Below are 16,136 nucleotides of genomic sequence, written 5' to 3'. Positions count from 1 at the left end.
TGGGTGAGAAAATAGCCAAATGACGCGTACGCATCAGCCACGCGCATGCGTGGGTGCGTTTGTGCCCCACGCACAAAACTGGCACAACTCTGGCACAACTCTTGGGAAAAATAGCTGCGCATTGAGTGCAGCGCATCGACGCGCACGCGTGGATGACGCGTTTTTAAAAAATGACGCGTACGCGTCAGGCACGCCTACGCGTGGGGAGTATTCTGCTAAAATGTTTTCTAAGTTAAAGCTACATAATTCATAGATTAAATCCCTAATCTTCCAATGGATATAACTTCTTCATTTCAAATCATTTTTCACCCATTCTTCGAACGGCATGAACATCCCGGATCCAATTTCATTTCTAAACAAGTTTGGCACAAAACGGGGATCCGGAGTCCAAGTTATGCCCCGTCAAAGTATGCCCAAAATCATATTTTCATATAAAACCACAAAGTGCCATTTTCAAAACAAACCAATTTCATCCCTTTTCAAAATCAACCAAAACATACCAATTTCAACCCTTTTTGAAATCAATCAAAACATACCAAAATCAACATCAAGCCTCCTCAACTCACACATTAACACTTTACCACACTTCCCAAAACCACAATTCAACTATTTTAACACTTCTCAATCAAATGGCTAAAAGGCAAACATATTAACATGTCATACATCCTTCCTCATTCCAATTTCCAATAATACCATTTCCAAATCAACCATCATTATACATAACCAATATCATACTCACCATCGACATGGTTCCACCCACAATTCAACCTCAATCATTCATCAAGCATATATCACAACATGCATTTTCTCATATATCACACCATTAAGGCATCAATATTCATAATCACATATATGACCACATCATATACCTCAACCATTCAATAACATAAACAATTTAATACTTATCTTAGGGCCTCTAGCCCAAGTTTTCACACCACATTACATTTTAGATACAGGAAACCGAGACCATACCTTAGCCAATTTCCCACGCTCAACCGGAGCACTTCCAAATCACTTGTCCACAAGTCCTCAAGGTTCCAACACCTCCAAGAACAGATTTTTCAAATACAAAGCTCTCTCCAAGCTTTCCAAAATCACCATTCAAGCTCCAATACACATATATAAAATGCCTAAGCCACAATATCATACAAAAACACAAGAGCTCAATACCCAAAACCACAAATTCAACATTCTCACTAGGGTTTAAGATATCTTACCTTACCCAAGATTCAAGAAGATAAGATTAATCTTCTTCTTCAAGAAAGTTGGGTCCTATAACATCAAAGAGCCCAAAATCTCAACATTTTTACCAATAAAATTCGAAAATTAGGGATGAAGAACTGAAATAATTTCGTGTCTTACCTCAAGAATAAAGTAATGGGTTTTGTAGAGCTCTCCACGGTGAACTCGTGGCCGCAAATGGTGCGGCAATCGGAGCTCTAGATCAAAAGTTATGGTGGTTTGAAGATCAAATAAGAGAAAGAACTTGAGAGAGTGTTCTTCTCCCATTCCCTTCCATTTTCAGCGTGAATAGTGTGTTGTGAGGAGAGAGAGTGCTAAAAATTAGGGTTTTGGTTTAGTTTAGTTGGGCCAAGGGCCTAATATGAGTCCGGTTGGCCCGGTTTGGCCCGTTCGGTCCAATCTTGGTCTGATTTCTACAAAATTGGTATCAAAATTCTCGTCTCATTTTTCTCTAACATATTAAGCCATAAAAATCACATTTTTTGCTTTCTAGAATAAATTCTCATTTATGGGTTAATTAGCCATTAATTAATCGGGTTTTACCAATGTTCTGAAAACCGGTTCGAATCGGCCGGTTGAACCGGTCGAACCGTGAACCGGTCGCTGTAGCGGTTCGGATAATAAGAAAAACTGCAGGATTTGAAAACCGGACTTGAACCGACGAACCGGCCGGTTACCGGTCGGTCGAACCGAACCGGGACCCGACCGGTTTTTTAACATTGCCTCAATACGCTGCCGTTTTGTGCTGAGGGAACCCTAATTCCCTTTTCTAAGTTTTCTCCTTCGCAGCCTCCACTTCCTCGTTCCTCCATCTTCTCAGTTCTCAACTCCAGCCTCCCACAGAACAGAACACCACCTAGTTACCCACGACTCCAAGAGGCCCTCAACGCACTCACCGCCGTCGCACTCACCTCAACGCACTCACCTCCGTCGCGCCTTAAGCACGGTGATGCCGTCACCAGCGTCGCGCTGTCATCTCCCTGGCGCCGTTGGGTCCGTCGCGCCTTCCGATACCTCGCGCAGTCAGTACCTTCCCGCTGTCAGCTCCGCCGCGCGCTCAGCTCCGTCGCGCCCTCAGCCACTTCGCATGTTACCTCCGTCGAGCTCTGCCTCTGAGAAAGAAGTAGAGAAGCGTTGAAGCATTGAAGCGTTGTCCTTCGAGCTCTGAGAGAAAGCAACAGATTTCCTCATTTCCAGGTAATTTTTAATTTAGTTATGAACATGATTTTGTGATGCAATCCGATTCTGATGAAACTGTGCTCTGATGAACTGAACTCTGAGTCTCTACTCTCTGAAAACTGAAACTGTTATGAACTGATTTTGTGATTTCATTGATTCCGATGAACTGAACTCTGAGTCTCTACTCTTTGAAGGTGTTATGAACTGATTTTGTGATTTCATACTGTGAACTGTGAACTGTGATGAAAGTCATGAAACTGTGAACTCTGTGAACTGTGATGAAAGTCATGAAACTGTGATGAAATATGAACTGATTTTGTGATATTTTTGTGAACAAAGAATTTTTTGAACCTGAGATGTTGTACTTGTTCAGAGTGTTAAGACTTAAGAGTGCGGCATTCCACAACATGATGATTAAGTGTTACAGTTACAAAAATAATAAGAACAAGTTTTGAAATAATGCTTCTCATTTTCTCAGTGTACAACAGAGTGAGGACTAAGAGAAAATTAAAATTGTGGTTGGATCGACAAATTAAAGATAAGAATGGCTACATTATATTATGTTCAGTTCTTCAATTCATTGAGTCTTCTTTTTTAATTGTGTGCCAGTTGTTGTTGAGCATCTCCATTTATTTATTTGCACTTGTGACATTTCTTTTATAAGAAATTGTACCACTAGTTTTGAATTTTGTAAGAATAATTAATGTGCACTTGTGACATTTCTTTTATAAGAATTTTTTGAACCTGAGATGTTGTACTTGTTCAGTTGTTTGTATACTCTGATTTTGAAATTTGGATGTTGTTTGTTCATTTATTGTGAACTTGAGAGTTGAGATTATTGGGTTGGATTGCTGGTAATATTTAGGTATGGAAGAAAGTATCAACCAAGACCTACCTAGAAATAATAATGCTGAAAATAATTCTGCTTCGAATGAACGTTCTCTTCCTCCCGCGAGTAACGAAAATCAATCACAAACTTGTAGTGTTCGGGGGAAAACTGATCCTGCTTGAAGATACATTGCTTTACAGAATATAAATGGAAAACCGCATTACCAATGCTTATTTTGTCTGAGTACTTTTGGGGGCGGGGGAATTAATAGAATGAAAAAGCATTTGGCGAAGATAGGTGGAGACATTAAGAAGTGTTCTAAGGTCCCATATGATGTAGAAAAACAAATGGAAGGTTTATTGAAAGAGATTCAGAAAAGTAAAACTAGTAAAAGGAAAGTAAGTTTCAATGAAGAGGGTACCGATGAGTGTGAGGATGCAATTGATGAAGCAATAGCGCAAGAGAAAACTCCGAGTCAGTTACCAACTAAGGAGGTTGTTGGAGGCGATCCAAAAAAGAAACCAAAATCATTATTCCTCCTATGTTTGCACCAAGAACAACTCCGGGCAGTCAACGAAGTCTGAAAAGCGTGTTTCATAACAAAGATGTGCTTCATGAAGTTGATAAGCGAGTGGCTAGATGGCTTTTGGACTGTAGGATTCCTTTCAATGTGGTTATGTCACCTTTTTTTCAAGATATGTTGGATGGTGTAGCTGGCTATGGGCCTGGTTATATAGGTCCTTCTTATGACTCTTTGAGGGTTAACTTATTAGCCGATCTCAAAAGGGAGTGTCAAATGGTTGTTGATAGCTATAGGTCTGCTTGGAAAGAAACTGGATGTACTCTCATGGCTGATGGTTGGATAGATCAAAGGCAAAGAACGTTGATTATTTTTTTGGTTTATTGTTCGAAAGGGTTGTGCTTTGTGAAATCTGTAGATGCCTCAAGTATGGTTAAAAATGCTTCTAGCTTGTGTGACTTGTTTTCAGAGGTGATTGAATGGATTGGACCTGATAATGTTGTTCATGTAGTAATCGATAATGCTGCGAATTATGTTGCTGCTGGTAGGCTTATTAATAAGAAATTTGAAAATATTCACTGGTCACCTTGTGCTGCTCATTGCTTGAATCTTATTCTAAAAGATATAAGCAGCATGCCACATATTTATAGCCTTGCAACACGTGCTTCGAAGATTACCGTGTTTGTATATAATCATACGGTGTTTTTGTCTTGGCTAAGACAAAAAGATAATTGGAAGGAGATTGTTCATCCAGGTCCAACTCGTTTTGCCACTGTCTTCCTCACATTGATGAGTATCTTTGAGCGCAAATCGGAATTACAACAATTGGTTATTGATACACACTTTACCGGACACAAATTAGGAAGGAGTGCTAATGGTAGAGCTGTCAGTGCAATTATCCTAGACAATAAATTTTGGGATGATTGTTTTACTGTATGCCAAATTGTGAGTCCGTTGATTAAATTGCTGAGGTTTGTAGATGCCGATGATAAACCATCATTGGGAATTGTTTATGAAGGTATGCTGAGGTCAGAAAATGGAATCAAAGAAATGTTCAAGCATAGGAAGAGTGCATATCAACCTTACACAGAGATTATCAACTCAAGATGGGACAAACATTTGAAAAAAAATCTTCACGCAGCAGCCTATTTCTTGAATCCTGGTGCTTTTTTTCTGAAAATTATAGAGAATCACCTGATGTCATGCGAGCTTTACTTGATCTTGTTACATTGCATTGCAAGGTTAATAATTTAGATTCAGTTGAGGCAATGAAAGAAATACACTTATATAGAGATCGAAAGGAAAGCTTTGATAGGCCTGAAGCTGTTCCAGCTGCAAAAAAACTTCAACCTGGTAATAATATCTGTTTGATAATAAGCTTTAGTTATTTACTTATTTTATGTTTTGGTTTCCTTAACTTGATAACTAATACTTGAGATATGGGATTGTAATTTGTAGATGAATGGTGGAGGTTGTTTGGTAGTTCTGCTCCATGTTTACAAAAAATTGCAGTTCGCATTCTTAGCCAAGCATCTGCTTCTTCAGGGTGTGAAAGGAATTGGAGTCTTTTTGATCAAATTCATACAATAAGAAGGAATAGATTGGAGCATGATAGGCTAAGTGATATTGTGTATATTACATATAATTTGCGTCTTAAATCCAGGTAATCTATATTTCATCCTTTCATTTCATATCATTAGATTTTGTATAGCTAATATACTAGGCTTATCATCTATTGTATTTAATTTGTTAGGAATGAAAGAAAAAAAAGAAAGCAAAAGTTGCAATATGATCCAATCGATATTGAAACTATTGATAAGGTTGATTTTTGGGTGACGGAAGAGGTTGTTGAAAAAGAGCCTGATCTTCCAAGTAATATTGAAGACTTGCTTCGTGAGTATTATAGTTTATTGATCATACAATAAATTACAATAGCTTTTATCTTTAATTTATTGATAATGTGTTATATTTTCTTAGATGAGATTGATGCTGATTTAGATCAAGGTGGTGGTGGTGATAGTACTAGTACATTTTATGCTGCACCACTTGCTTTTTCTGGTCCAAGTAGTGGAAATAAAGGTGATGAAATTAATGAGGCAAATCTGCAGCAAATTATGGAGGATTTTGATGATTGATGACAAACTTGGATCATTTTGATGCTGCTATGTTAGGTTTGATTGGTTGTTTGTTGACTTTTGAACTTTGAATTTGTATTTGAATGAGATTATAACATTTGGTTTATGTAGTACTTTTAATTTGAATGATATTTTAAAGTTTAGATTAGACTATAATTATATTTTCATGTGCTTATTTATATTTTAATTATTATTTTATTATAAAACGGTTTTTACGGTTCAACCACGGTCAAACCGGTTGAACCTATGAACTAGTGAACCAGTGCCTAGAACAGTTCAATGACCGGTTCAGTTTTCAGAACCTTGGGTTTTACAGAGAGAGAACTAAAAACCCAACCCAACCTATTTCAATCTTTTTTTTTCTAAAAACCACTCCCAACGACCAATAAGGCCCAACCCGTGAAGCTGGACTCATGGAACCCACTACAATGAAATCATGTTCCTTCTTTAACCCTCTGGCTCAGCTCAACGAACCCTTCCCATGAGTGCCCACATTCTGCTAACACCCTGCTCCATTCTGCAAAAGCAGGCAACACGTGTGGAAAGGAGATGCAACTAGAGAGAATATTTGTATCTATAAATCATAGAAACCTCGTGGAGTCTATGCTGATATGACATTTTCTCTTTTTTTATTTATTTCTAAAAATAAATGTTTATGAAGTTGGAGAGTTGGTCAAAATTTGGTGTCTACTGATTTACTCTACTGGTTGCTTTGCTCTCTCTCTCTCTCTCTCTCCCTCTTTCTCTCTCTCTGAACATCTCGCTCTCACACTCTCTTTTAGAATTTCTTTTAAAGGGTGAAAAATGTCGCTATCCGTGGTTGATGTCTGCAATGATGATGGTTTGTGGTTTCGAGTGGTTAAGGTTTGCAAGTAATCACGAAATCGTGTTTGTTGTGGACACAAGTCACTGTTTGTACGGCCTACTGTGATATTGCATGTGAATCTTGCTTTGGTTCTGCCTATCGCTTGACCCTATTCTTTCTGTTTTTTGTTTGTTAGATGATGTAGGGGTTATGGAAGAGGTTCCATTTCAGAGAAGTTTAGATAGAGTTTTGACCGATGAAGTTTTCCTTTTGGTCCCTTGCCATACACATTCCTCTCGCTCTCTCATACACCCTTTTTCTCTAATCGGAAAGGCATTCCAACCTGTGTTGACCGCTACCCGCACATTCTTCCTCGTCACCCTCTACTTCGCCATGGTCATGCTCGTGTGCTAGCGGCCCAAGGGTTTTCGTTTGTTTCTATTTTTGGGTTTTTTTATTCATATCCTTCTTAATAATGTGTGCAATTTGATTTTTGGTTTAAGGTAATGCTGTGATTATATGTTTTTCACTTCTTTCTCTTTTTTTTAGAGGTTGAAATTGAAGGATTTGACATACTTGGGAATGGTGTTTAAATCAGAGTGGTTGGATGAACAGTTTTTTCTTCTTTCAGAGATTCAAGTTGATGTGATGGTATAATTGGTGATGGTGTTTAAAGCAGGATGGTTGGAATGAACAGGTATTTACGAGTTTTTTTCTAATGAGGATGTGTAAACAGTTATCATAGTGCCATTGATGGATTTGATTTCTTGTTGAATTGGTTATATGTTATTTTCCTGTTTCATTCATGGTCTTCTTACCAATGTTTGCATTTGTTGGTGGTAGGTATTACTGTTGTTTTTAACCAATGGATTGATAAGAGTTTTTTGTTTTTTTTGTGTTATTTAAGCCTTCTGAAAAAAAAAGCCGATCTCATTTTGTAATAATAGAATTGAGAATCAGAATATGTTATGCTATTCAAGTGGTTTAATGTAATACCAGATGTGGTTTTTTTCTGTTTGATGTGGATTTATGTAATTGTTATTTTTTGGGTGTTTGTTATTTTTTGGATGATGAATTTGAATGTCTGATTAGTTTGTTATAGAAGTTAGCATTTTTGTTTTTCAAGATTTTAAAAATGTTGTATTGTTGAGTTTGTATTTAGTAAATCAGGTGGTTAATAGATAATATTTTGTGTTTGAATTTCTGAAGTCATAATAAGATAGTATTTTGGATCTTTTGATGTATGTATGTATAACTGACAATATGTAGATTATTTTAATATGATGGCAATTTATTTTTGTTGGTGTGGTTAGGTATACACGAAAATTTATGCAGTCTCTTTGTAGGGTGTAAGTTTTAACTATTTGTTAATGGTTTAGGTAGAGTGATGATTTTATCTTCTAATTTATAAGTGGCATGTATCATTTTTCACTGTCTTATGAATTTTCTCATGTATAATATTATAAATATATACATGTGTTATTAGAGTGTCATAGAATGTGGTGATGTATGATTTGATTGATTTGTAAGTGATTCATTGACTTACTTTATTTGATTGGTCTATTCTTTATTGGAAATAGTGTTGTTTCTTGAGATATAACAATGTGATATAAGTAGGTAGTGAAGTTTTATACGGATTGAGGCTGTGAGTTAGGTGAGCATAAATTAGATAAAGGGATACTATGTATTCTATTATTCAGATTATACTGTTGTGGATTTGTGGTGTTAGTTTTCATCGGATAATTTCTTCTCTGCCATGTGTTTCCATGATCTCTTATATGTTTTAGTGTACGTGTATTTTTTTCCCTCCATTCTTGGTTGGATTTGAATTCAAAATCTCATTTCACCCTTTGGTTTTCTCTATAAAAGGATGCTTTATGTTGCACCTCTAATGCATTGAGTTGGTAATCTTTTACATCAATCTGATTTCTTTGCTATAGTGACTTGTTGTATTTGTTTTGTTTGGTTCTATTTGGGTTTCAATGCCTCCTCTTTTTGATATGATCTCTAAAGTTCGTCCTCCTAGGGAGGCATGGAGACTTAAAGTTAGAGTGTTAAGAGTGTGAGTTGTACCTTGATAGAGGAATTTATTGTTGATCTAGATTTTCTTGAAATAGAATCTCTTCGTTGTAAGTATAGTCTAAATCAACAATTAACTCCCAAGCAGATTTTAATCTAAGGATGTCACAATTCAAAACAAATATAAACCGGGAGTTTTAAGTCCTGGGTCATCTTCCCTAAGAGTTGCAAATAAAGTGATCAATTATTGGCTATGGGGGGATTTGGGGGTTTTGATTATAAGAAGCAAGGAATTAAAATGGCAAGTAATTAAATGGGAAGCAAGTAAAAGCAATGAAAATGGGAATTAAATGAAAAAAAAGAGCTCTTGGCAAGAATTGGGGAATTGAGGATTCCTATCCTAGTTATGGACCACAAACATGGTAATTGTGTAAGATTAATCCCAATTAGTCAATCCTAACATCGAGGGTTAGTCAAAAGGGCATAATTAATCTCAATCCACAAGTCCTAGCCAACTCTATTAATGGAAGGCTTAGAGTTAGTGAAAATCAAATCAACTAACAATGCTAACACAATGTAGAATGCACATCCACAACTCAGGTTCACCTAATTACTCAATGTTCCAACCAAGAGTGTGAAAAACTAGGCAAAAACTAAGCCAAGCATTTTGTCAAACACTTGGTGTGCATGAAAATAAAATCAAATTAAATGGCAACGAAATTTAATTCTAAAGCTACCAAAAGCAAGAAAATAATAATAACAATTAAAGGAAGCAACAATTAACATGAAAATATAAATTGCATTAATTGAAATTAAAATTAACAAGAGTATCCATAAACATAAAAGTGACCAAATTAAGAAATTAATAAGATAAACTAAGGAAATTAAGACAATAGAACAAAGAAAGGTATAAGAAACTAGATGAAAATAAGAATTAAAAAGAGAAATTACAAAGAAATTAAGCTAAAAACCCTAGTTTCTAAAGAGAAGGGGGAGCTTCTCTCTCTAGAAAATGATCTACATGATACTAAACTAACCCTAATTACTCTTCCCCTTTCACACATAGAATGATGGCCTTTTGATATAGCACTCAATCAGCTTCAGAAGGTCCAAAACTGGGCTCTGGAGGCCCAGAAATCGCCCCCAACAATTTCCTTTAAGTGAGTCACGTGACGGACCTGTGCATACGCACAGGGATGGGTGCGTACGCACACTTGCTGATCTTTCACTTGTGCATGCGCATAGACTGTGGTGCGTACGCACACATGCTGTTGTGCTTTTTGTGCGTACACATAGTAGGTTGTGCGTACGCACACTCTAGTGTGTGCTTCTCCTTTGTTTTCTTCATGTTTTCTCCTAATTGCATGCTTTTCTTCTACTCTTATCAATCCATTCCTACCTATTATACCTGAAATCACTCATCAAAACTATCAAGTTCTTAAAATGCGGATCTGTAGCCCAATAATGCAATAGTTGACGCCAAATTGGTGCATGAATATATTTTGATACATAGTTAGAGTCTTTTGAATAATTGATTCTCTCCTGTTTTATCAACCCTCTTAATCGAGCACTCCCTTTAATTTAAAAAATTTGACGAACTCTTGCATTGTGTTGAGGATCCCATACACAATTTTTTTATAAAAGAAAACAAACATATACAATGAATTACCCACCATGTATAATATCAAAATATGCAAAAAAAATGATAATAAATACTTACCTTAAATTCAGTAAATTACAAATCTCGCATTTGAACACTGGCATGTCCCCATGTAGGGCAGAATTATGAAAATTTGCTTTTAATGGCAGTTGTTACTTGACGAACAGTAGTACACAGATTAAACCTATAAGCAAGTCAAATAATGAGTAATTACACATGCATTCACAATAGAAGCAATATAGAGAGGACGTTAAAACACAAAAGTGATTGTTGTACTTACTCGTTTCCAAAAGGCACTATTTTCAAGAGTCCTTCTTGAGTGACAGGTTCACCTTCTTGAGTAAGAGATTCATTTTGATGATTTTCATCCGATGAGTGAGCATGACATAAATTTCGTTCATTATTAGGAACATCTTCAAATGATTGAGGTTGGATAGGTGAATAGTATGGTGATTCAGCTAGTGATGGTGATGGTGATGGTGATGGTGTATGATCGGCATGGGATGATAGTAAATTTTTCTTTAATTTTTGTGGTGGCTGTGAAGAAGAGGGTGGTAATGCTGGAGGCTTTTTAGATACATGTGAAGTAACTGGAGCTCGTGATTTTGTAGGTTTAGGGTGTGAAAGTTTAGTTTTGTGTGTACTAAACTTATCCTTATTAATAGATTTTTGCACTTTAATTGACAGATGTTTTTTATTTTTTTTAGAACCTGACATCTAAAACAACAAAAATTTATAAGATTAGTAACACATTGCATTTAAATTTCAGTAACATGTACATCATCGAGAGAATTAAAATAAATAACAATGTAAAATAATACTTAGTTGCCAAAATAATCAATTATGATGTAAAATAAAGTGCTACTGTGCTTTAGTACTAAACTACTAAGATATATGTACAGATGAGCATTTTGAATCATTCATAGCTAAATTAATATTTATATAAGGTGGAAAGCCAATGAAAGGTACATCTATGGGTCCAAGTATTTTGCATAAGAATCTATAAGTAATCTATAAGTATTGAACATTACATTATGATATGTTTATGTAAAAAAAAATTATAAATAGGATTGTCCTAATAAATTCCATTCTTTTCATTTGAGTATATATTCTCTTTCATCACTTTTAGTTTTAGGCATCCAAATAAAACACCAAACAAAACTCCATTATTATTCACTGTTTTAATTTTATAATCATCATTGCTAGTTGTCCGCATCATATTTCATTTTACGCTTTCATGTGTGAAAGGGGCAGATTGTATAAAAAGTGGAAACAAAAAATACTAGTAATTAATTTATCAGTTATTTATGTTGAAAATATAGTATTATAGTTGGTCACTTACTCCACAAACAAGAAAGGAATGTAAAGTTACCCTACCTTACGCATTCTAGAGAAAATTTCATTAATTCATTGCATCATTCTAACACCCTTTCAAAAAACTGTTGCTTCCCACATACTCCAACACAAACTCTTATTACTCACTCAATCAAAAGTGTACATACAAATACATCTTTTATATTGGACACTCATACCTGCATCCATGTGTGCAATACAAGTATAACAACCTCAATCATCATCTGCACCGAATCCTCAATTATTCCCTCCTAATTTTTAATTTACTAATTCAACAAGGCAGCAACATGGTTCAGTCACAAAAACTCAACTCAACCAAAACAACAATCACAACACAGCCACAATTAAAGTAAATCCAACTATTAAACCATAATCATAATAATATCAAAGACAACTATAATTCATAGCCAAAAACCAAACTCAATCACATCAAATTATCACATAATACAATGCTAGGTGTTCTACCAACAAAGTTCCAGTCATAAATACCTTTTTACTCCTTTCTTCATAAGAATGCATGCTTATGTCGTAGTCTCCACCAAAGTATGTGTGTGTGTTGCCTCGAGAGAAATTATTGCCTTTTCAATAATTACAAACTGTAGTGCGTAGAGCTTGTTATTGACTCCCACTTTTCTAAAAAGAAGCCATACAAAGGATATAATCAAAAGATTAACAAACTTAAACTATTCACGAAAGGGTTCACAAATCTTGAAATTGTATAAGGACCACACACACCATATGACTAAAAAAATAAAAATAAGACCACAGTCTTCAATTCCTACTAATTATTTATTATTTATTGCCTATAAAAGCTTCTACAAGTAAAGACCACACTGAATCATTGACTATAAAGAAAACAGCAAATTAAAGTCGCTAATTAGCTCCTTTTTCCTTTTTCAAAATCATAAAATCTTAATGGATACAAGATTTATCATTCTAAACTTTTTAATAATCTTAATTGTTTCAAAGAAAGAAGGTACAATTTTAAGACTACTCTAACATATTAACATTATATCAATTTTTAAACTTGTTATCTAGAAGAATGTTTAAGAAACTTAGTAGCAATCTATAGCATTACCAATCACTTTAGCTTAGATTGCAGTCTTGAATTTGGGAGATTACGAAATGAATATTGAATAACACAATATATCCAGCAACATCAGCAACATGATTTAAACACTGATCCATATATCTAGATATAACACCATCTTTACTTTTTATTGTTTTATATAACTGATGAATGATACATGATCTACATAGATGCATCTTCTCAATCTCAGTCTCAGTATATACACACATTGAATAGCTTGGTTACTCGCAAAGAAAGATTGACATATTATTGAAATTGACCTTAAAAATAGAAAAATCATGCATAAATAAATAAAAAAAAAAACACAAATCAAGCTGGCAGAGGACACACAAAAATTAGGAACCAAATTAAAAGTACAATGTTGAGTAATAATCAATTAACAATGAAAAAATCAAATTAACAATGAACCTGGCAGAGTAACAATCACTACTCATAAAAATTAGAAGCTGATAGAGGATGCACAGAGAGGAGGAGGCAAGGGCAATCTAGCTAAGCACGAGGGTGGAAGTCGCCTCAGGTACATCGTCTAAGGCTGGCGGGGGTGCAAGTTCTAAAACCGGAGGAAGTGACCACATGCAGGAGGCAGAACGGTGTGAACAAAATAGTGTGAGCGAGTGGGGTTGTAGCCTTGAGCGTGACGCACGAGCGTGGAGGTTGCCTGAGGTGTGAGGTCCGAAGCTTGCCTAGCGTTCCTCCCGGAAGATCAGCGGCGGCCACTAGGGGTGTTCGCGATGCGGTTTGGTTCGGTTTTTTAAGGAAAAGTCATCCGATCTAATGTTATATTAATTATGCGGTTCGGTTTGGTTCGGTTTTTTTATTAAGACCATCCGAACCAAACCAAACCAATTAAATTCGGTTTGGTTCGATTCGGTTTGTTCAGTTTTTACATTGTTTTGAAAACCTATCCTATTCTAATCATCAAGTCATATCTAGGGTACTAAAATAATTAACAATTTCACAAAATCAACAATAGAACAATGATCAACTTGACTCATAAATCACTAACAAATTAGCAGAAGCAAAACAAATTAAAATCATTAGCAAGTTGCGAAAACAGGGGAAATAAATGGAACAATAATCAACCTGAACTGAATCAAGAAAGTAAAGAAATAAACCAAACTAATTCTAAAAATTTTGCAAAAATGGTGCACCAATTCCAAACTAAATCAAGAAATAGAACCAAACTGAATAAAAAATACAACCAAACTAATTCCAAAAATGTTCATGTGGTGCACCAATTCCACAAGTTCTTCCTCTTTCACTTTCTCCTCTCCTGCATTAATATTGAATAAACAAAACGTTCAGAATCAACCCAAACCAGAATTTTCCTAAATCAAAACAGAACAAAAATTTCAAAATTAAATCAACCCTAAACCAGAATTTCCCTAAATCAAAACAGAACAAAAATTTCAAAATAAAAAAGCAAGATCAAAATCAACCCTAAACAAAGAATTTCCCTAAATCAAAACAGAACAAAAATTTCAAAATTAAAAAAGCAAAATCAAAATCAATAAATTAAGATCAGTAAAAAGACTAAACTAGAATTAATAAAAATAGAATCGGAACAAAAAAAAACTACCTGAGACTTAGGCTCCATAACAGAGACGACGGAGGTCCAGGATGGTGGGACGGCGGCGACGACGAACCAAGGACCAGAGAGACTGGACAGATCAATGACGAACGAGAGACGGACGATGAACGGTGGTTGCTTCGACTGCGTCTGGTGCGTGCTGCTGCGGTTCGTCGAAGAAGACAGTGGATGTTTGTTCGTGGAGGTGACGGCTGCTGGAGAGGTGGTGTGTGGAGCTGTCGAGGCTGAGGGAGAAAGAGAAGCGCTACAAGCTATGAGAAAGAGAGAGGAAGAGAAAAGAGCCGCGCCGCCGCGATGGTGCTGTCCGGCGGCGTCTATGGCAGAGAAGAAGAAGGAAGAGCTTCCGCTGAGATTCAGCGCTACAGAGGTTGAGAGAGAGAGCTCGAGGGAGTTAGGGTTTCTGCTAGGGATGGCTATTGGCTACGGCTGGTTTAGGAGAGAGGCTGCTTTATAGCAGGGTTTTTAATAACACCGGTTCAGTTTTGTTCGGTTCGATTTTTTCTACCAAAACCGAAAACCGAACCAAACCGCAAAAAAACTGCACAAATCATTTTTTTCGATTTTTTCGGTTTTTGGTTTATTCGCTTATCGGTTTTTTTGGTTCGGTTGATCGATTTTGTTCGGATTGGATCGGTTTTGAACACCCCTAGCGACCACAGGCAGGAGGCAGAGGACGCAGAAGGAAGTGACTATAGCTGTGATATGAGGAGGGAGAAGGCACTCTAAATCTGAAATCCCTGAAACGAAATGGCGGTTTTGATTAAAATTTTGTTTTTTGGCACAGGTAAATAAGTGGCTTTAATTTAACTACATATAATAAATTTTAAAATTAATATTATATCTAATTTTTACTATCAAATTAAAAAAAGATAAGATTATAACGAAAAGATTTAAAATTAATATTATATCTAATTTTTACTTTCAAATTAAAAAAAAGATAAGATTATAACGAAGATATTTAAAAATAAGTTATGGAATATTGATTTCTAAAAGATAGATATTTTAAAAATTATATCTAATATTAATTTTAAAGTATTTGAATTAAATTATGTTTTTAAATTTTTGTTACATAATAATCTTAAAAAATAAATATTTAGAAGATCAATATAATTAAATACATCTTTTATACTAATGGATAAGATAGATAAGATAAGATAAGATAACTGCATCAAATTATATAAAGAGGTGCCAGATACCCCTAAGTTACATTACTCATTCCACACACATGTACTTCCTAAATCTATTCTAACTTAAGTGTCAGGAGTATCTTTATAAGTACCCACCTCATCGCTCCAATCAGACAAATTGTCTCGACTAGCAAGTTTTCGATCCATCTCACAACCCGTACAAGAGACATCTAATACACATGTCGATAAGTTTCAATTAAGATCCCAAGTAAAGTTTTCTCCAAATTCTTTACCATGTTTATATAATTCTTGTATGCGTGACACAATTATTTGATTAATAGATAAATTAATGTATGAAGCTACACTTACATATATATAAAATCTTATTGCAAGAATTGCGGTAAATTCTTCTTTTAAGTTAGTGTATCTATAGCAGTGTGCTAAGAGATCTCCTAAAAAAATTTTACATAGGTAAATTCTTTTTTTAATATCTATCATTATGTGATTTAATGTTTACAAGTATAATTTTTCATTATTAATAATTTTATTATTATTTTAAGATTAGTTCTTTATTTAATTTATCTTG

The 16,136-nt window shown here is 35.2% G+C and overlaps 1 protein-coding gene across 1 annotated transcript; it reads left to right on the top strand.

The window, feature by feature from the left end:
- The first annotated feature begins 3,522 nt into the window (after nucleotides 1-3,522).
- LOC130974668 (uncharacterized) lies at nucleotides 3,523-5,905 on the top strand. The gene is made up of 6 exons (XM_057899527.1): nucleotides 3,523-3,793; nucleotides 3,964-4,798; nucleotides 4,957-5,123; nucleotides 5,229-5,433; nucleotides 5,524-5,663; nucleotides 5,748-5,905. Exons 1-6 carry the CDS (start codon nucleotides 3,523-3,525, stop codon nucleotides 5,903-5,905), a joined length of 1,776 nt encoding a protein of 591 aa, XP_057755510.1.
- The last annotated feature ends 10,231 nt before the right edge of the window (nucleotides 5,906-16,136 follow it).

The sequence above is a fragment of the Arachis stenosperma genome, chromosome 4 (genome assembly GCF_014773155.1).
Source record: "Arachis stenosperma cultivar V10309 chromosome 4, arast.V10309.gnm1.PFL2, whole genome shotgun sequence".
In the NCBI taxonomy this organism is placed as follows: domain Eukaryota; kingdom Viridiplantae; phylum Streptophyta; class Magnoliopsida; order Fabales; family Fabaceae; genus Arachis; species Arachis stenosperma.
This window is presented reverse-complemented; position numbering and strand designations above follow the sequence as displayed.